At 40.6% G+C, this 22,549-nt stretch overlaps 1 protein-coding gene across 2 annotated transcripts in view; it reads left to right on the top strand.

Annotated features, from left to right (window-relative positions):
• The window catches only part of LOC121308450 (active breakpoint cluster region-related protein-like), a 35,394-nt gene extending 13,046 nt beyond the window's left edge, over positions 1-22,348 (top strand). For both annotated transcript variants that reach the window (XM_041240859.1, XM_041240860.1), the window contains exons 5-14: positions 4,043-4,095; positions 5,810-5,950; positions 6,250-6,371; positions 8,358-8,526; positions 10,934-11,056; positions 11,495-11,570; positions 11,784-11,888; positions 15,210-15,284; positions 21,932-22,029; positions 22,145-22,348. In XM_041240859.1, the coding sequence (XP_041096793.1) occupies positions 4,043-4,095; positions 5,810-5,950; positions 6,250-6,371; positions 8,358-8,526; positions 10,934-11,056; positions 11,495-11,570; positions 11,784-11,888; positions 15,210-15,284; positions 21,932-22,029; positions 22,145-22,333 (1,151 nt within the window). In that variant the 3' untranslated portion in view covers positions 22,334-22,348. The remainder of the gene's footprint in view (positions 1-4,042; positions 4,096-5,809; positions 5,951-6,249; positions 6,372-8,357; positions 8,527-10,933; positions 11,057-11,494; positions 11,571-11,783; positions 11,889-15,209; positions 15,285-21,931; positions 22,030-22,144) is intronic.
• The last annotated feature ends 201 nt before the right edge of the window (positions 22,349-22,549 follow it).

The following is a 22,549-nucleotide window of genomic DNA, read 5'->3' as shown; positions in this document are numbered from 1 at the left end:
CACACTTTCTGTGATTATACCATATTTTTCTTTCACTCCTAAATGATATTTAAGGTGCCTTCAAATCAAATGCATGCCATTAAACTAACTGCCTTCTCATATCTGACTGCAAAAGTCTATGGAAGAAAACCGACACCAGGGATTCTGTGAGATTGTGGGACTTCAGATATAGCAACTTCCTTGTCACTGTTATGCCTCTATGAACTAACTGTTGTAGGAGGAGTGTCTGTTTCAAAACCACACTATGGAAACTACTGTCGATGTCACCATTTTGAGTACCATTTTTAATTTAGCTTATAAGACAGCATAGCGAATGGTATGCAGATATTTTTTTTATGTGCTATTTTAATGAATTGGACCCTGACTTAATTTTCTGCATTCTCATTAACTGCTGTTCAAAGGAGGGATGTGTTGGTCTACACTGGCTCCTGGAGGTCTCCTTGAATGTCTGTTTGTGAAGAATTCTCATTGTCAGAATGTTCTGAGGTCATAACTCCAGGGGGCTTATTGACTGGAAGGGAGAGTGGTGCAGAGAGTCAATACAGGGAGAGCTAATGAGATCCTTCTTTCATGTAACTCAAAGTGACCTTCAGAGCACCCTTAAAGAGGTATTGTTATTTCAATAAGAAATTGCACAGCTCAGCAGAACAGGTCTTCAATTTCCATGTGGAGAAGAGCCATCTACTTATCACTGAAAACCTTTTTTTTTAGTTTTATGAATTCTTTTGATTATGTCACAGTCTGCTACAGTATCATCGCCGGCCTCGGCACACAGAACTGTCAAGTAGAAGCTCGCAGTGTAGGGTTACCCATCCCCCCCTGAACGTGCTAATGAGCAGACAGCTTGCGATGAGAAACGGAAATGTCCGCAGAGAAAGGAGAGATGTGGCTCGCCTTCCTTCCAATAAAAACAATCTTGAAAAGCATCTTCAGAAGCTGAGCTGATCTGCTCGTACTGTATATTTTGCCAGTTTAAAGTTCACAGAGCTAAAAAAAGGGATTCCACACATCTTGCCTCTAGTGCACTGCAGTGAATGGTGGAGGCCTTTGTAATTAACTTATAGGCCTGCCCTTGGACCTTCTGACATCCTGGGGCCAATTTCCCACTTTATACATTTGCTACAGGCCCCTATGTCCTGCTTATTAACCAACTAGCTGTTGTTCCTAATGACTTACATGATTGGAAGCTAATCGTTGAGATCTTACACCACCACTGGCCTACATATCTTGTTATATGTAATTCATGTTGGGAGTAGAGCTGTCCAAATATAATTTAATAAAATCGAAATTACAGTGTGCTGTCAAGCCCTAGAACTGAGAACAACGTACTGGGCAAGATTGAAAGAAGGATTTGCTTTTTGGAATTTATTCTGTAGGTGTGAATGGAAACGAAAAAATATTTGGCTCCTACCTACAGGTCTTTTAATATAAATGACCATTAGTAAGCAGATATTGTGCCAAAAATATTGCAGCGTTGATGTATTTAGTGTATTGAGGCTTGGTACTGAACAAGTGTTTAAGAGAAGAGACACAAAAATAAATAAGACCCCTTGCTTACAAAATACCCTGGTGTGTCTGAATAGATAACAGTCTCCTCTTTAAAAATATGCAAAATATTTTAATGACATCTGTGACAGGATATGGCTGTAATGTCAGGCCAGAATGAGGAAGCAAAACACACCAGGCACCGAAGGTAGGGTGTGAATGGTGCTTGCGTCATTTTATTTTAAATACAAAAATAAATAAAATCTTTAAACAAAAACCACTTTAACAATTTAAAGTAATCTCTCTCCTCTCGCTCTCCCGTTCTGCACTTCTGAACACCCACCCAGAGTGCAGAGAGCTGCAGGTTTAAATGCAGGTGACCATCTCCCGATTTAGCAACAGATGGGCCCCCTTCTGCACGAGGTTTTAAATCATTCCTGGCAGAGGATGCGCTACTACCTCGCCTCTGCCAGAACATGTCTAAAACAAAAACAAAACAATAACAAACCAAACCGCACGGCTACGCCGTCATTTATATATATATATATATATATATATATATATATATATATATATAATATAAATAAATAAATCATCATACAAACACAAAATAACACAGGGGCGGAAGGGGAGACCACGTTCTAAAAATAAACACTGTACAGGGCTGCTCGCCCTGTTACAACATCTCGCAACCCTGAAATGTTTTCCTTTCTCTAGGAAAGCAGTACAATGGGGATGGAGAATTTGTTGCCGGATAACCTCACTCGGAATACTTGCTTGGTGTTCCTGCATAGAAAATCACCTCCTCTTTATACAAGGGTTTTTAATGAACAGACTCTCCCACAGTGCTGTGGTACCCCAAATATGATCCACTTACTACCAATGCAGAGATGATTATCTATTCAGGGACACCAAGATATTTAGTAAGTAAAGGGTTTGAGTGAGGAAACATTCCAGAAAACCTCTACACCCACATAGTGTACACACTGATTTAAAAACTGCTTGGCCTGGTGCATATAAATCAGAATGCATGACAGACTAGAGCTTCTGAGGCTTGATAAATATGTAGGTATGTCTGGTGGTGTGTGCACATTAGGATGCTGACTGCCTGCTGCATATATTTAGAAAAGAGATTCCTGGTGTTGATGGACAGTGTTGGCTATTGGCTATGTTAAATATTTGATGCATCACACATGACGTTTCTACACAAGCATGCATTCAACTGTCAGCAATCGAATGATCTGATGTTTTTAAAGGGGGCCAGAATTCCCATACAGCGATTTTTGAGTTGTTTTATAATCTGACGTGGGGCTTTGTAGCAACAGAAAGTTTGAAAATCCATCACATATCCTCGGGGGTCGTGATGGTTATGCCTGTGCGCTGCATGTATCTAAAAGGTGTGAGTGCATTTGAATTTAATTTTTTGACATCCTTGTGCATTGCTTCTTATGCAGGTTTCTGCGCTCGGGAAAGGCACGGCTCAGTTTTCCAAGGCTGTGGTGCTGCTAAATTATGATTAAGAAAAAGCTGTTTAACTGTCAGATTAATATGATTGCACACATTTTGGATTGACCTTGCTGCTGGCATGCATATTAATACAAGTAGCGTGCACCTGCATTATAAATGTGACTGTTAGTGCTTTATTAAATGGAGTTAGAAACCACTGGTCCTGTAACTGGTATTCAACCATGAAGAGTGAGTACATGAGAGAGAGACAGGCTGGTGATATGAGGTGCAAGGATAGATCGGAGCAAATATTATTTGCATACAACCTTGGTTTCTGTTTTACTCATATCTGAGGAGCTAAGCATAATTGGCACTATATTGTTATTTATTTATTTGGCAGACGCCTTTATCCAAGGCTGCTTACAGAGACTAGGGTGTGTGAACTATGCATCAGCTGCAGAGTCACTTACAACATCTCGCCCGAAAGACACAAGGAGGTTCAGTGACTTGCTCAGGGTCACACAGTCAGTGTTTGAGCCGGGATTTGAACCGGAGACCTCCTGGTTACAAGCCGTTTTCTTTAACCACTGGACCACACAGCCTCCTAGCACACAGATAGGTAACGTCCAAAGAAAATCAGCAAGACACAGGGTCACACATTTTGGATTCAGGTATTTCATGACACAGAGTATTCATTTACAGTCTGGACGGGGACTTATGTGTTACTAATGTAATTTCAAGGTCATGTTAGTGACGCTGACACACACAAAGCTCCAACACTCCTAAGTAAGCTTTACTGGGGATGCTCGTGAGAAGTCACACTGCACTATTTTAACCCTCAAACTGCAGAATTTTTATACTGTTTGGATCTGTTTTCTCTTCATCATTAATTCACTAACAGACACATGTCACAGTGGCAGGTTGTCATTTTTGTTATGGTGAGAGGTGATGTCATTTTCCGTTTTATCTTCAGCCGCAGGTCTAGGCTGGTTGAGCCGGCGTGGCTGCAATCTCGTTGGGATCAATCTTTCCAGGGCTCTGTTTGTCTGGAGAATCGATTTGAAGTTGCACAGGCTAGTTGTTTAATGCCTTGTTTTCTTGTCCTTCACAGCTTTGTTGTACAAACCCATTGATCGGGTCACAAGGAGCACGCTTGTTCTTCACGTAAGTATATGACATTGCTGCAGGTGACTGAAATATAATACGAAACTGGGTTTCCTGGTGCTGTTGAGTACTGTCTACTGCCATGCAATTATCTTGCTTCTGCATGGGCAGCTTGGTAGAAAATTAAACTAGAACTCAAACTGAGAGGCGTTCCGCTGCAGTTATTGTGGCAGTATGGCCCAGAGCTCAAAAGTTAACTTTTGTATCATTTTTTATAATCTGCTATAAGGACAGCTACGCCATAATTGAAATGTAATCCTAAGGTTATAGATAGACATTTACAACAGAAGACACAAGGTGACATTTTCATAAACTTTAGCAAGCAACCTTACACCTTTGTCCCTTGTTCAAAACAGTTACAATTCATCCTGAAATGGCTTTTTACTGTACAACTAAAATGAACTGTCAGCACCTTTGTAAAAAGGTCAGGTGGATAATAGTATCATTTAAATGCCGATGTAGCAACAAGGCAGAACAACAGCTGCTTCACTATGCAATGTGTGAAAAGGTCATGTTCTGTCTGGGTTTAATTGTTATCCAAATTGGATCACGCAAATTCTGGTTGATTTCGTAATCTCCCGCTGCTGTGTTTTCCTATGGCTGTGTCAATAAAGGGATAAAAAAGAAGGCAATTGGGCATGCTGCTGCTGAAAAAGGGCTTTCACTTTGCATCAGGAGCTTCAGCCTTTTCAGTAATAATTAAAACTGCAGTTTTCTTGTATGGCTCTCAAATAATCGCTTAAATGCTTGCGTAAAACTACACAGGCGAGGCATAACAAAAGCTGGTTCTATCCATCCACATGTGACTGGAAAACTGCTAATATTTTATGAGTCGTAAAATAATGTGCACATTAAAAGTAAATGGGACCGTTTCAGAGTATTGCACACCTTTGGCCTTGGCATTGATATGATTGAAGCAGGCTGTGCCTGGCTGCCTATGAACAGCCAATGTCATTTTTTATTTCAGTTTATTTATTTATTTTTGACAGTGAGCCAGTGAGTCCGAAACCATTGTGGATGATTGGGATAACACTGTGTTAGTCCGAGAAATGTATATGGAAAAATGTGAATTCCCTGTACTGATGACGGGTGTTATCAGAAAGCACCAGATACCTGTAGTGTACAGTCCCACCATTTAGCAAAGCATACCCCTTGCTACAAAGATACAAAACTGAGCTTTGCAATACATATACTACAGTGACACATGTTATTAGTCTAGTAACATTTTTACACATAAAGAGCATATACTGTGTAACATTCTGCATGCTTATCGTTTAATTAACTCCTTATACGTTAGTTAAAAAGCAAGTAGATTTACATTTCCATACATTCTATTGCTCCCTTACCTTTTTATGATGTTTGCAATCATTCTGTTTGGTTCTTAATCCATACTTTTTGGTAGTCTGTCTTAAATGGACGTTGGTCATTACAGTGAAAAAGGTTGCAGTGAAAAGGCCTTTTTTTTAAAAACCCTGGTTACTGCTTTACAGGAAAATGTTTTGCGCCGATTTTCATTTTACTGTTTATAAAGGTGCCGTTTAAGATTAAGGTAACTTTGCTTATCGCAATTGCAATTCGCAGAAGTACCAGTGTACACCCATTGCTAGGTTAATTGAGGGCTCGAACTCAATATGATTGCTGTGTCTATTTCTGAAAGTAGATATTGACTCAGTTATTTTCCAGCGCTGGTGGACTCTTTAACTTTGCGTTTCAGGACCTCCTGAAGCACACTCCGACAGACCACCCGGACTACCCCTTGCTGCAGGATGCTCTCCGGATCTCCCAGAACTTCCTGTCCAGTATCAACGAGGAAATCGACCCCCGCAGGACGGCTGTCACCACACCAAAGGGAGAGGTGAGTTCACACAGAACCAGGGGGCCACCTGCCCCTTCAAGACTAATCTTCAGTTAACCACCAACTTGAGTGTGTCTTCTAAAACCCCTGCTAGAAATTCAACTTGTTCAGAGACTGCATTTTCAAATTAAAGCCACCAGGTTATGTTAGTAAGTCTACTGAGTGATACAGGAGTAAAGATGTTTGCAGATCCACATGGTTTAGATCATGAACATGGACCCTCTCGTTCTTTGTGTGAACGGATGACGTGCCAGCAGTGGTTTACGAAGCTCCTCCTTTAACCCTTGTCTTCCTCTAAGGCCCGGCAGCTGGTGAAGGATGGCTTCCTGGTGGAGCTGTCGGAGGGGACGAGGAAGGTACGCCATGTCTTCCTCTTCACTGACCTCCTCCTCTGTGCCAAAATGAAGAAGACCGCAGTGGGGTAGGTGCCTCTCAAACCAGGCTGAAATACACATGATACAGGGCATTAGAGAGGTAAGGAATGAAGTATGAGAAAAGTATAGATAAGAACAGGAAACATTTACCATGGAGAGGAGGCCATTCAGCACATCAGTATTCATCCGGATCCTAGTAGATGGTTTTAAAGGCTGTGTCTCCACTTAATTTCCAACTGTGTACTCTGGACCTGACTTCTGTGAAGCTCTTAAAGCATTTCAGGCATCCAGAAGCATGTATCCTTCAGAGAGGGTGTAATTACAATCGTCCAATTTTAAAAAGGACATGGTTTGCTGCAGTTCTTTCAATTAAATAATCTGAAGGGTGCCCAGAGAAAGAATTTCTCACTGCTTTAGGATATTACAGCTTGCCGGTCCAGTGTGTCCTCTGACCTGACAGAATCTATGTTGTGCAGGATAAGTGTCAGTGAGATGTTACACCCTTGGGAAGACCTTTCTAGACCAACTGAGCCTATTTCACTCTGTGCCACAGAGCCTGTGGGCTTGGAGCTTTGCTTCACACACGAGGAGAGATTAATGAATCAAGCACATCAATGTGCATGTTGACGGTTTCATTTCTTGCTGTCACTTTTTGTTGTTGTTTTGATCACAGGAAAATAAATGGTTTTGAAAGTCTTCTCTGCATGACAGTGTCTTGCATGGTGCGTGATTTCAATGAATGAGTGATATTTCACAACACATTTATATATTCAAGCACGGTTTTATAAACCCAGTGCATAAATGTATTTGTTGATTTTACAAATACATTTTTAAAATGCAATCTTTTTAGAATTCTTAAAGGTTTTTGACATACAAAATGTGTTAGCTACAAACAAATAGAGCATTCATTAATTTTTTTAACATTAAAAACATGAGGGACTACATTATATAAGTATGGGAAATTTTGGAAATTCGAGGTCTTCAAGAAAGAAGTAAAAAATGATTCCCTAACAGCGCAATTATATTTTTTGCTAGAAATAATAAAGAGTTCCCTAGTATCCTTCGGGTGACAAATACAAATAGGTTGTAAAGTCATATTTCTTGCTGTTAGCTGAGAGGTGATCTTTCTAGTGACCTTTGGAATTAAGACATGCTCTAATGGAGCAGGCATGAGGGATCTATTTTAATTAGCATGTGGACAGTGCCCTAGTAGTCCGTGTATGCTCTGTCAAAAAAATGTGATTGCCTGTGACCTCTGACCTCTCCTAAAGGTCAAATGTAAAACTGGCTTGTAACTCATAATAGAGTGCACATAGGGTCATGGTTACTGTGTAAAAATGCCATTCTGCACAATTTGGTAAAGTGTTTGGTACTGGTACTGGAAGCTGTAAAGTTGCTGGCAACTCTTGTTATAAATGTAATTGATAGCAATACTGATACCAACACTCCAGACGATTGAATAATAAAACGATACAGTTGGCAGCAATAGTCTACAATAGATGTTACTGAAATGCTTCAGCGAGAGATGGGCAACTAATTACTCAGCAGTCTGACAGTCACAGCTGCCGTTTCTGTGAGCTGAAAAACATTTGCAGCTAAAATTGAGATTTTAGTTTTTTTTCAGTTATAAATGCTGATTAATATTGGCGCTGTGCCAATCGAGCATCTGCTGATAGATAGGTATATTCTCCAGCAATGGCCAAAACTTTTACATGAGCTAGAATTTTAGGGATGAAGCAAAATGAGTTAATTCTATAGGGTGATGCAAAACCTTTGGCCATAACTGTATATGAACTGTGTTGCTTTCAAGACCCTGTTCCTGGCAGCCTGTAGGATGCATCAGGGATGAACACAAAACTGGTGAACACTCCTAGTTTTACTGTGAGTTTAATCGGACACACCTGAGCTTGTTACCTGTTCACTAATCAGGCTCATTAAAACCTAGAATGGGTGAAACTGCTATGTAATAGGAGTCTTATTTCCATCCCTGTGCACGATCACTGCTAACCCAAAGCTTTCTCTTGCCTGTTCAGGAAACAGCAGCAGTATGACTGCAAGTGGTACATTCCCCTGGCGGACCTGACTTTCCAGACCCTGGACGAGTCAGACGCCTCCCCCCACATCCACACTATGCCAGAGCATGAGATCGAGGAGATGAAGATGAAGATTTCATGTATCAAGAGCGAGATTCAGAAAGAGAAGGTGAAAAAGAGCTCCTGCCTCCCGTTCCTTTACCCCTCACAAATCATTCAAAATAGAGTTATTATTGGAAGCCTCTGGTTCATGTTGAGGCGTGTGCATCCCCAAATTAGCACTCCGTCTTTTGAATAGCCCATTGAGAATAAACAAGGGAAATATCATTGCAATCCTAGCGCTGGCTCTGTTGTACATGTATGACATCTGCATAAGTAACACCTTTGAAACAATGTCCAGCTGTGTCTTAACAGTTTAAGCCACTAGGTGGCTGACGTGCATCGTTCTTCTGAACCCAACCTTTAGGTTGTCCACATTTTCAAGTTTTCTGACTTTATAGTCTTTTTTTTTAATGCTTACAGAATCAAATCTCCCTTTTGGGGGGGTTCAGAAGTACAGCAGAAGGGGTTTGAATGCATATCAACATCAGCATTTCACATTAAGTTCCGGGCTGATTTCATTAACTGTTGTTACAAGGAGGGAATTGAATCTGACTCTTGACAACACTCGCTGTCAGACCTCTTCCACGTTATCTCTTGAGTTTTAATAAAACTGCCAAGCTGAATGTGCTTCAATCACAGAATACGACTGAAGCTCTACTGTGAATTCACTGCCGACTTGGCTGCAGTCCAGCTGACTCAGTGCTGGTACTTGGCACCAACTACAGAGAGAGCTCGCAATACAGACAAGGAGGAAAGAGGAATTTTAAATTAAGCAGTTTGTGCAAACTGTGTATTGAAAAAGCGAGTTTCGATTTAGCGGAGGCGTTCTGCTTTTAATGCACCAGGGGAAGGAACCGATAACATGAATTTATCTTTTTTTTTTTTTTCAGTTTGAGATCGCAGAGAATGTGCCACAGAACTGTTCTGGGAAAAGGCAAAACATCATCTAATCAGTCAACACGTTGCAGTGATAATTTAAAGATAGACTAAATAAATACAGCAGTAGGAACTGGATGTACTTCAAATATCCGTGTAAATCAAGGATTTAATAACAACCTCGGAATAAGTTTCGTTTGCAGTTTAATAACTTTGATTTGGCGCCACCTACTGTTACATATTGTAACACACAATTTCTTCCCATATGTAAGCAGAATTTGTTTCTTGCTACTGAAATGGTGCAGACTTTGCAATCTGTAGATGTGGCCCATCATTGTAACTTTTAACATAATCAGGTTTGGGCAGTAGGATTTTGTCAGTGTCCTTTCACGCTGAATGCAAATCATTAGGACACTGTGCTTTCTGAAATGTCACATGAGTGAAGAGCAATCCGGTTTGAATGCCGCTTGTTTGATTCATCATCAAAAACTTGAAAGCGCTACTGCTATGCTAAACCTTTTAAGCCAACAGGTGGTTCTGATTTACACAAGATTTTTGCTCTTCATGAAGCATTGCTTGCTTTCTGCACGTCCACGATATTTTCAGTATGTTTGTAGAGGTTTCCAGTTCGTCCCTGCAGGCCAACCCCATGCAGGAGTCAGTCTAGCACATATTCAGTGTTTAATTCAAAGCAATGACCAGAAGGACTCTGCTGTGGTTTTTCTTCTTTTACACATTTTTTCCCCATGTCTGGTTAACCATGTCTCAAACACCAAAGAAACCTCATACAAAGTGGTAGCAGCTGTTTTGTGTTGCCTGCCAACAGCCAGCTCTCATCTTTGCATGGTTTCTACAGTCTCATACCGCCAGTATTATACATTACATGACTAGGTTGCATGAGAGGGATCATACAACAAGTGTTTAGTGTGTAGTACTTTGCAACCCATCACGTGCCATTTGAGATTTATTGCAGGCTTGTGAGACGTGTGTGCATGACCGCAATCAGGTGCATGTTGTCTCGCCTGTAAATTGCCATGACACTATGGTCCTATAGCGGATAGGGTGTAACTGAATGATCCAAGCAGTAGCAAATCTTAATTCTTCTCATGTATTAATCCTGTCGGTGATTTAATGAACAGCCTGTTAACATTACTATGTACGGTATAATAAAACAGTTAAATGGGGTCTGTGAAAAGTCAGGTTTGGACAACTTTTAAGTCCGTCTGGGTTTGATCATTAAAACAGAACCTTTTATATAGAATGGTGACGTCGTTGACTGTAGCATAGTAAGACGACAGTATAGGATGCATAATTGACATACTGTAGAGAACATATGCAAAAACTGAGGAGTTGCAGTATTAGACCTCTCATGCCTATATATGGATTGCAAGTATGCGTCATGACTCCACATATGGCAGATTTCAGTGAAAATCGCAGGTAGTTTCACAGGTGGTGAATAGTGGTCATATTTGTAAAGTGCTGGTATCTGGTCAACTAGATGCGTCACCTGCTGCCAAGGAGACTTTCAGTTATTGTTTGCAAGAGTAACTGGCAGTCCATTGTGTCTAATTGTCTTTTTTTTTTTAATTATTTTACAGAAAGCATCCAAGGGCCAGAGCAGAGCTGTGGATCGCCTGAAAAAGAAGATGTTCGAGCAGGAATCCTATTTATTGCTGCACTCTCCCACCATCCCCTTCAGAATTCACAACATACATGGAAAGGTGGGAGCATGACTCCGGTTAAATTTTACTGCCCTGTGCGTTTTGAGGTGTACAGCAAGTGCTCCTTTTCAAGCTTTTCAGTCTGTTTGATCTAAGCAGGGGTGGTTCTTACAATCCCACTGTGAGTCTCTTTGGCGGTGTACATCAATCATTGAATCAGTCTTTATTTATCTAGCGCACTTTACATCCTCAAAGGCGTTTTGGAGCACTTTACATGTGCACAAAGTGAAAAATATATACATAGATGCATGCATCAGCCAGTCCACCATACCTTTCTGCTTAATTGCATGATGGTGGGTGCGTGACTAATAAGAAGAAAGACATGTATTGTCACTGATAACAAAATATATGTATTTCAGTATCTAGTAAGAGTACATTCAAACTGGACTCAATACTGTACAGGCATGTATGCTAACAAGTAACGGTTTTCTTGCCCAGAGCTACTTGTTCCTTCTGTCGTCTGATTACGAGAGATCAGAGTGGAGAGAGGCCATTCAGAGACTGCAGAAGAAGGGTAAGTTATGGTCTGCAAAAAAAAAAAAAAAAAGTACTCTCATGAAATGAAATGTTTGGTTTATACAGCGATATGGTATCGCACTAACAAGATCCGGTAGAATGTAAATAAAAGCAGTCGTTTCTTGCAAAAACTATTGCTCGTGGGTTGCAGTTTATTTCCCTTGAAAATAATTGATCAAGAATGAACCCAGCTTCCTACTTCTGTTCCCAGATCTCCAAGCCTGTGTGTTGAGCTCCGTGGAGCTGCAGGTTCTTACAGGGTCCTGTTTCAAGTTAAGGACAGTTCACAACATCCCTGTTACCAGCAATAAAGATGGCAAGTAATCTCTTTTTAAAGACCTATGTGATCAATCCCAATGAATGTATGCATAGTCATTAAAAGGAAATTGCAGTGCAAGGCCACAAGAGGATGCTATAATCAAAGAAGAGCCTGTTTAGTTTAGTAGCAGTGACTACTGTATGTTTTTTCAGATACAGGTTTTATGCAGAATACACATATACGTTGTAGACAAATAATGTTTTTATGGTATGTATTGTACAACAAAACACATGTAAAAAGTGAAAAACAAAGTACAGTATCATATCCCATTTAAAAATGCTTATATATTTTGTTTCCTTATATTGAAAAGCTCTGTAGTGTTAATTGACATCCTAATTTGGAGATACCCTATGATGTTCTGCAATTTATTCTTGAAAAGTCCTTCTTGGGTTCCTAGCATGTTATGTAAGCCTTTCCAATCTGCTTTTAATACAATTCTCTAGCTCTGACCTCTGTATGAGTATTGAAGGCAGTTTCGTTGCTCTGCTGTTTCCTGTTAAAGATACCTGATATTTCGCTGTTTGGATTTTGTGGCATGGAGTCATTTGAAACTGTTTAGGCTATTCATAATATACTACAGTACTGAAAATAAAAGCAGAAGAACCCTAACCCTAACCATCCCGTATTGCATTTCCTAAATATCTGTTTCACTGAGGAGCGAGGATGCAAAGCGTCCCGTACAGTACATGCCAATTACATTTTGGCTATATCTTGAGAACTGCACGTCCAGTCATGATGAAACCCGAAAGTTTCAACACAAGCATACAATTCAAATCTAGGGATAAAGTATTTGAAAGAGACATATATTGGGATATAGAGAAGTACGTTAGTGATGAATTAATTCTGTATTTGTAGCACAGAATAGAATGTAGAATTTGCGATAGCAGGGGGCTGGTATTAAAAACACTCTCTTATATTCCTGTCATTATGCCTCAAACACATTTTTGAAGCCCCCAGGGCTGGAGGATTGGAGCAGGAATGAAAGACAGCTGTTGAAAGAACTCCAGCCCGCACGGTTAGCAATACAACTCTTTCTGTAAATTCAATTTCTTTTATTCCACTTGGCAGAGGTGCGATTCTTTGAGGTGGCAGATAAGGAATGTGTTTTTTTGTGATTAAAACAAATGTGGGGATAAACTGGTAAAATAATACAAACCAGCAATTTTACCGCAGTGTTAACATTTGCTCTTACTTTTATTCAAATTGGTGTCCTGTAATTGAATGTGTTACGTCACAAATTAAAGTGAGTTCATTTTAAGAATGTAAAGCCACACAAGATGTAACTGCATATTTTGTTCATGTATACAACAGGCTTTTTGACGATGCTGTATTTTGCAGCTGCAGTGTTCCACAAATATGTTCAGTTCATCTCTCTCCAGGCTTTGTTATATCTTAGGAAGCCAAAGAGGAGTTTAGAAATGTTTTATAGTAAACACCTATAGACCTGATATTTTAAACAAGGACTTAAACTAAGATCACTTCTTAACCCTGTAAGAGACGTTATCAGATGAGCACATTTCATCAACCTGGGAGGAAAACACTCCGAACACGCTAGGTCCTTAAAGGAATATGTAAAAGCTAACTTGGGGGCAATACTCCTTTAAACAATACCAACAAGAAAAAAACATTTAAGAGCTGAAAAAATATTCTGTCAGATCTACTGAGGTGCAGCACAAATCAAAGTGGCCAGGGCACTGGGCACCTGTTTGAATGAGAAAGTTGGTATAACTTCTCATGTAAAGCATGGCGCCCCCTAGTGCACCAAAACAGATATTTGGAGAGTTCTTACCCCGAGCAGATATCGCCCCCTGCTGAGCCTCCAGTAGAAAGGTTTCATCTGAAGAATGAGCTGTTGTGCAGTGCCTGCAGAAGTAGGTAGTTAAGAGGTTAACGCTTTGAGGGGTGTTGAAGAAGAGGGTAAGGTTTTAAATACCAGGAAAGAATCTGCCGTCTAATTTCAGTGAATGTTTACAATCTATACCACATATTGTATAATAACTCACAGTTGTCTTCAGAACTTGACAAGGGACTCCCCGCTGAATGAAGAAAAATGCACTCGATTAACAGCGTAGTTGGAAAAGGTTTTTTAAAACTGGTTGCACAGCTGCGTCTCCCCTCCCTGGGGGTCGAGAGTTCAGCGGAGGCTGACATCAGCGAGAAGTGGGACGAGTGCGTGGAGGCGTATGGAGAGAAACGGGAGTAAATAAGTAAAATCAACATGAACTTAATAACAGGCGCCCTAAGTGAATTGGCATTGTCTGCCGTGTTCCAGCCCATTTTGTCAGCAGGACTCGGCTTCTGTATTCTATTAGGGTCTGGGATCCATATGGGTAGCGAAGCGCTTCGTACACTTCATTCAGAGGAGAGTCATTGAAAGGTAGCTCTGCGGTGAAAGCACAGGAGAGGAAGTTTAAACTAAGCTAGAAAAGAAAATGTAAACCTTAAGTGTTGATGTTATGCGGCTCGAATTTAAAATGTCCCCACTGCGATGCGAAGGATCGTGAACGGAGACCACCCAAGGCTGTGTTTTATTAGGTTGTGCGTTGTCTCTGAAAGATTAGCTAGGGTAATACATCCCAGGTCTATCGAATTACATACACTAGCTGGGTATATTTACACACACACTCACAGGGATTATTTTTTTTTGTCTCTGTGACACATGAGGAGGAGAAGGTCAAAGTAGTTTGTCTTATTAATTTTGCTACATTGGCGGGACCTGCAGTGAAGCAGGGCCTCAATGATAACACATCAGTAGGAAGGAAGCCTGACGTTTCGGAATGCAGGAGTGACATTTTCATTCTCTGCCGATCTGGGTGTTCTCACCATTGATATATACTTTTGTTGTAGGCTTCAGGGAGATCAGTGGTCTTTTGTGCACTTTTCCATCACAAACTTGTTAGAAAGCAATACCCTAAAACCCCAAAGAACTTGTACTCTGCCTGTGTTTTCATACAGTTGGTCCAGCACATGCTTTATCAAAATCCATTTGATAACATGCTGTTCATATGCAGTTTTTGCAATAAAGCTCTGATTCTGTTCCATAGACTCCCTGGAATGTATGAATAGTAGAATCATATCCTATGCTTCAGGGAATTGCCATCTGACCGTCTATCTATCTATTTTTATGGGCTTCCCGTTTATGTTGTCTGGTTCATGTACTAAAAAATGAAGATCACACACAAGGTGTGTGTGGTTATGATTTTGGTACAATGCAGGGAGATTAAAGAGATTGCAAGAGATGTGGACGCATAGCACAAACACGGAGACACAAGTTGAAATGCTTTTGTTTAAACTGCTCGCTCTGTGCCTTGTTTTCAGATCACGAATCGCCTGGGCTGTATGGATTCCTGCACGTGATTGTCCACTCAGCCAAAGGGTTTAAAGAATCAGCAAGTAAGTGAAACCACTTCCGTTTGCATTCAGGAGTTTAAAGGCTTCCTATTTAAACTGGGTAGAGTGATTGCTTCCAGACTCAGCAACATAGTTTAACTACATTTATTTCCAACATTTCTTTAAAGGGATGGGATAGCAAGAAAAAGAGAATAACATGATACAAGTGCAGCGGTCTAAAAGCCTGCGCTCCAAAAAGTGGATTCACAGAGTAATTGTATTCAAATGTAAAATTGTTTAAAGTTTAAGTGCAAACAGATATGCTGAGGCCAGTATGCAACCTCGTAAAATATATTGTGCAATATATTGAGTGCTGAATCTCTGTGCAATTGCATGTTTGAAAACGATCAGTACACTGTTTCTAGCTAGTCTCAGAAACCACACTGGAAGTTGCTATGGCAGCATGCTGCAGCAGGAGGCGTTCAGTGCTATTGATTTAAATCTGATCAGGTTTCACTTGTGAGTGTGGCTGCCAGCTCTGGGTAAATTGCTGCTGTTTAAAATGACAAGCAGGGTTTGCACTGCACAGTCAACACAGGTTTCAGATTTACACCCTACAGAAAACCATCTACAAGACTTCAGAGTGTTTGAGATAGCGAACAGCCATTCAGAACGTGCTCAGTCAAGACGCTGTATCCAAACTACATAACCCTGTTAGTTTATACGTCTTCCAGGATGCGATATATGAAATCCTGTTAAGGGGAATGGCCTATGGCCTGCTGTTTATGAAACTGCAGCTTGACAAGCTACCCGCTGTCAGAAAAGAAGCAGAGCAAACTTTGCAATGGAGAAAAAGCTTAGGAAATACAGCTTGTGTTATTAATTTTTTTTCTGAAGGAAAAAATGAAATGCTAATGTTTCAGGACTTGGTTAGGCACGTGTGCGAGCCTGTAAGTTATCATTCGTTTACTCTTGTTTAGAAACATCAGCAGTTTTTTAATTCACTGAGACGGAAGCAAACTGACACAGTAGTTCATGTACACATTTCAGTAATAACTGGCTTTTCAGTAATGTATCTGTAAACAGACTGAAAGTATTTTTTTTTTGAAGTTTTTTTTTTTTTAATTCAGTGAGCAGTACTGTGGTAAGCAACCAGAAGGTGCCATAGGTGTATATTCTTGAAACTGTATATTTAAAGACAAACTACTGCAACTGCAACGCTGTAGACAATCCTGTATGGACTATGTGCAGATTAGCACTAGCAATGTAAATTTCTAGGGCAGTTCTGATCAGGAAGCTCTTCTGTATCAGTAGATACCACAGACTGCGTGAAGTGATTTCTGTTTTCCATGCCCTAGGCATCTTCTTGTCAGAAGCCCTGCTTCCCACTGTTTTCATTTAGCAGTGCCATACTGGCTCCCCCGGCTCTCTTGCTGGAAGTGGAAACCTTTCATTTGTTCCTTGGAAGCCCATGTGTGTGAAACCCATTCAGAGCTCCAACCGTTACACAAGCACAGGCTGACTTTCACACATTAGATATTTACACAAACGCAGACGTGCAGGGGGTGTATACTGTATGCCAGTCAGTGTGTGCTTTGTTAATGCCTTTTAAGAAAATGTAAGCCTGGTTAAATTAGTAAACGCTGGATATTTTATTTAATGTGTCCAGCCAGCATCCGCTCTCTCTTTTGTTGCGTAAGCTTGCATTCGTTGTTAATTAGGCAGGAGCTTTGAGGCATGGTAGAGAGTGCTGTTCACCTGTCAGTGATTTAAAGTTTATTATGTAAATGGATTCTGAATCTTTGAAAGGAGTATCCACACGGTGCCTGGGCTATGAAGCAGGCCGGAAGATTGATGAACATACTGGAGACTAATTTCGGTGTGGGGATGAAATAAAACAGACCACAATATTGGCAAAGTATGACAAAAAATAAATAATACAAATTTTAAAAAATCATACGAATAGAAAGAAGTAGCATCTCACCCTATTCCCTTTTTTTTGTAATAGTCTGTTTCACTGGAAGTATCACAGCCTAAGCACATCCACCCCTATTTGCTTTATTATGTATTCCTCAAGTAGAACCAGGGCAGAAAGATCGAGATAGCTTTGATCCTTCATTTGCGGAGATTTGTGCTGGAATTTTTTTTTTTAATTTTTAAAATTAACTTTGTTAGTTTGACACCGGAGGTTGGATTTTTGGTTGAAAATCACCCAATAAAACAACTGAAAAGGGGGCTTATCCAAACAGGAAAAAAGTAGCTTAACCTTTCCCTGTGTAACGAAACAACCCAGTGCTAGAGTCAGGACAGGCTATTTACGAAATTACTAAAGCATCCAGGTTAGTGGAGATGGGGATTAACCCTGTGTACCTGTGGTTAGTCATTGGCTGGGCAACCAACCAGCCTAAAATAGCAGCTTCATGATTACAGGAAGTAATCGGGTTTATATAGCACATATCTTGGATTCCCGGGCCCTGTTATTTTGCTGGGGTGTCGCCGCCCAACAGACGCTCATTCTTAAAGCTGCAGTGTCCCTCGTTGATGTTCGCTGAATCGGTATTCCCTGGTATCTCTTACCCACAGTCCTCCTGCACACGCCACTATCAGAAAGCAGGCCGTGTTTGTTTACATTCCCCACAAGTAATTGTAGCCTCCTTCCCTTTGCAATCTCAATGCCTGAGCAACACACTGATACAGACAGGTGGGCCTCCATAACTGCAGTAGGAGGTTCTACTTGATATCTTCATGATTGTATTACTGCTCAGGAATTTAAAAAGGTGATATGCTCAACATGGGCACATATGTTTCATTATTATAGTTGTTGTTACTTGGTACTTTATATGCTAAAGTTAAATAATCCTGGGGAAAGTAACTTCACAGGAAGCTGTTTAGTTTCAGTGTCTAATTCTGAACAATATAGAAAACATGTTCATTGAGTTAAGAGAAGCATATTAGCATATTCATTTACTGCTCTGCTGTTTTAAAGTTATCTTTCCTGTACTGCAAAACCGCAATAGTTTTACTGGATTGGGACCTGGTTTTCAAGAACAAACAGCACGGCAAATACCTTGTGTGTTGTCTGCATGGCAATGTGATATCGTCTCAATCTGCTCCTCCAGTTTGACAAGTCACTGAAGGTTTAAAATGACCTGCCATCCTGCTTGAATTATAAAAGCAGCAATATTGCGACACATGCAGACCCCTTTGAAGGAAACTCTTTGAATGGTCAGGTGCTGCGTTTGAAATATGAAGAGGGATACTATTCAAACTGGTAGTATACCGCAGCTGCCTTGCATCAGTAAAAAGGGCTGACAAGAACACAGCTTAATAAAGATTAATACTGGACGGCAGGGAGCGGCAACCACACAGGAATAGAAATAAATAACAGTGCTGCTTTTGTTCCTTAAAAGACATTCCAATCCGGGACAGCCAGATTTGCTTCATGGAAGAAATGCTGTAGCATTCTAAAGTCCAAGGAGCATACGAACGGTCCCTGGTGCCTGTTTATTAAGGAACTGATTTGCAAAGAAGCCTAGTTAGTTTGTAGTTAGTTCAACTTAAACTGGATACAAAGGATAGGGCACTTCTTTACACAGAGAGTGGGGAATGGGTTATCCAGCCATGTTGTTGATGCTGAATCACTGGGATCCTTTCAAGACCCGACCTGACAGTCAGCCAGCAACTAAGAACCGGCTGGACGGCTTTCCTCTCTTTCTGCATTCTCTTATGTTCTTCAAGGAGCGGAGAGTTTGAAAGGGGCATGATGTTGGGTATTCGACTCGACCACTGTGTCAGGAGTCAAAGTTTTGATCTCTGCACAGACAGAAGCAGTGGGTGAATAATGGGAAGGCTGCTGTCATTTTTTCTACAGCATGTTATTCAGTTAAACCCCCCGGGGGGGGTTATCCATACTCATATGAGGAGTCCCATTTTTCTGCAATGCATAGTAAGCAGCGAATCATTAACTGCTTGACTTTCTCCTCCAAGCCACAAGGAATCATCCAGTGCTCCATCTCCATGGCAACTATATTGCCATGGTGATTTTGCTAACTCTCCAGTATGTTACAGTGTAATATACACACACACACTTTTCCAGTTGAGATGAATCAGTTTTAGTTGAGGTGGATGCATTAATTCTGGTTTGTTTAGCCTTCGACCCAGTGTACGTTAGTCTAATACAGCTGGCTTATATGAAATCAGTGAGACTGCTTACGAATTCATGCACCAGGCTGATGCAAAGCTCTCAATGAATGCTTTTCTGGGGGGAGAGGGGGGATCCTTTGGTCAAAAAGTTTTCCTGCTAAATGTTTCACCACATTGTAGTCAGTTGGTTATATGTTTGAGTACTACAGCAAAGGATTAGATTAGGTCATTGAACACAGTGTTGTTGGCTGGACTCACGGAAAACATTCTTCAAGGTTTAGAACTCCCAGTGGGTGTTTCGTCCATATCAAATATTGTAAATTTTCTTTAGATACTGTCAGGTTGATTTTGACATTGGATAACCAATGTTGTTTATAGCAAACACTATATGTGCTTAGTCCAAATGGTGTCAAACAAAGTCTCAGAAAAGCTGTTAAGTTTTCTAATCAGATCAGTCATGCACTGTAAAGCTTCAGGCTCTTTGCATTGAAGCCAAGGTGTAATTTTCTTTCATTGCAATGACATGGTTTGGCTCTAGCTTCAGCTCTATTTACAGCAATTTATTTCCACTAAGTCACTTCTGTTGGTTCAATTGTTTCAATGTTGTGTTGCAATATTATTTTCTGTAGTTGTTTCTGACTAGCTTTCATTGCTGCAGTGTAATGCTAACTGACTGCGCAGTTCCTCATTCCAAGAAGTGTTTGTTAGCTGTAGCTGTACATCTGGAGGGAGCACTTTGAGCATTCTGTTGTTTCAAAGTTTAGGGATTGTGGTCTGAAGTGTGTTTATACAGGGGATTCGAAACACCTGCCATGACACTGTTAATAGAGTGAAGGGTGACCATTGGCAGTGATTGAAGGGGAGTTCGAAGTTGTTCTGCAGGGAATATTAAGCGCCTCTAGTTTCTTCTGAGAACTTGTCTTGAGTCATTCCACTCTCCTTTCCAGATGAAACTTTAGCAAACTGTGAGATCTTGGTCATAGAAGCACTTGCCAATAGAGCACTGTATCTTTATCTGTGAGGTATTTTGTTACACAGTACACATCACGGATGTAATCTGCGTAGCAGGTTAATCAGTCATGGGTTGGTGTGTGCACCAGACTGCTTTATCATAGATTCTCTTGAATTTGTACAAGGAGATTTATTAATGCATTAAATTGTTCAGGGCATGAAATGTTTGTGTTAGTCATATTGCGCGCTGGAAGTTGCGTAAAAGTTTGTCTAGTCTTGATGGCTTGTTGAGTTTCATGTTGATTCTAGTACGGGAATAGTTGTCATATTGAAATGAATTCCTCTAAAGCAAACTGTGTGTAATGTAAATGTAGTTATGTAGTAATAATGCAGTCACTCCCTTGTCTCACCCTGTGTACCGCACAATTGTAATCAGATTTGATTGACACAGCAGTAGTATTGTATGTATGACTACAGGTACAGCCAAAAGTTTTGCATCACCTAGAATTTTAGGATTGAGAGATAATTTCGATCTTATAACTACAAAATGATATCGCAAAAAGTCTACTGGAAGCCATAATAGTAGTACAGTATTTCATGTTAGATTTTGAAATGTCACATTTTTCAACGTGTCAGTTTTTCATTAAGTATACAGAAAACTACAAAGCGGTATGTAATTAAATATGTTACTGTAACATTGATCAGCTGGTTTCATTTGACTTTATGAAGCAAAATGGGTTAATTTTATAGGGTGGCGCGAAATGTTTGGCCATAGCTGTAGTTATGTGAAATATTAACATTAGAATTCATGTAGATCTGTGCAATACAGCCATTGTCAACATGAGAGATTGGAACCATGTAAAACATTATAGTTAAAGAAACCTTTTTTAATCTTTACTACATGGTGTGATCCAGACTCTCAGGGTGGAGTTAAGCTATCGAATCAGACTGGAATACATTAGCAATGCTCATACTGTGTAGTGCTGAAGGGTCCTGTGCTCATCTCCATGACCAGATGTTGTGTTGTGCAGACAGGCTGTCCTTGGTGGTGATATCTCTGACATAGGTGGAAAGATCACCCCTTCCACTAATCCATCATTCTAGCATCAGGCTGCCATGGGTCTGACATCTGTTCTCCTTGCCTTGAAGACTGTTGTTTTGTCAAGCACAGTAGCCATAAGGAAACTTCTTGGCCACAATGAAAGCAACTAATTCTAGCTGACCTGTCAAGCAAAGCTAACCTTGTTGCCCTATTGCTTGAACTAAATTACTTGACATCACCTGCAACTAGTGGTTGCCAGAGAGTGTTCTGTGGCAGTTAGAAGTGACACAAACCTATCAAATAAAACTTAATAGATCCAAATTGCTATTCTAGAACCAGAAGTGGCTTGTCGTATCTACTTCATGGGTTCTGTCTGTGTTAAGCTTTGATAGCTTTCTATAACTCGCAGCCTGCTTTACACAAAACTATTCGCATTCCCTATGATAAACCTGTTATCACAGACAGCATACGCTTTAGTCCTAGTGTAAGTATTCTTGTTCTGTCATTATTTCCTGGCAATGGAAATCAAAAGCTCAGAACCTCAGGATCTTTCTGTGTTTTTCTTTGTCTGAAGACCTGTACTGCACGCTGGAAGTGGATTCCTTTGGGTACTTTGTCAGCAAAGCGAAGACCAGAGTATTCCGGGACACCACCGAACCTCAGTGGAACGAGGTGGGTAACCCAGTACAAATATTTCAGAAGTATTCATGTGCTGTGTGGATTCAGAGTCATGCTCAGTTATTCTTGTTGTTAATACGTTCTCATGGCATCCCGGTTCTTCCCCCAGGAATTTGAGATTGAGTTGGAGGGTTCCCAGTGCTTACGGATCCTGTGCTACGAAACGTGTTATGACAAGTCCAAGTTAAGCAAGGACGACAACGAGATTGTAGACAAAATCATGGGCAAGTGGCAGGTTCAGGTAAGCACGGTGCAGTCCTATTCTGTTCACTGGGGGGGGGGGATCGCTAGTGCTTGACATTTTTGAGTGGGATTTGTGAGGAATGTTAAACCCCAGGAATGGATGAGATGCACGTTTCGGAGCATGCAACTCTTATAGGAGTTTTTCTGTTTTTTATGTGCAGGTTGTGCGTTATGCATGTTAGGGATTGACGTATTCTGGGGTTGTTGTACGGGGATGGGAATAAGACTCCTATTACAGAGCAGTTTCACCCATTCCAGGTTTTAATACGAG

This window comes from Polyodon spathula, unplaced genomic scaffold (assembly GCF_017654505.1).
Source record: "Polyodon spathula isolate WHYD16114869_AA unplaced genomic scaffold, ASM1765450v1 scaffolds_698, whole genome shotgun sequence".
In the NCBI taxonomy this organism is placed as follows: Eukaryota; Metazoa; Chordata; class Actinopteri; order Acipenseriformes; family Polyodontidae; genus Polyodon; species Polyodon spathula.
The sequence above is the reverse complement of the archived record's forward strand: the minus strand, read 5'-3'. Positions and strand labels throughout refer to the sequence as shown.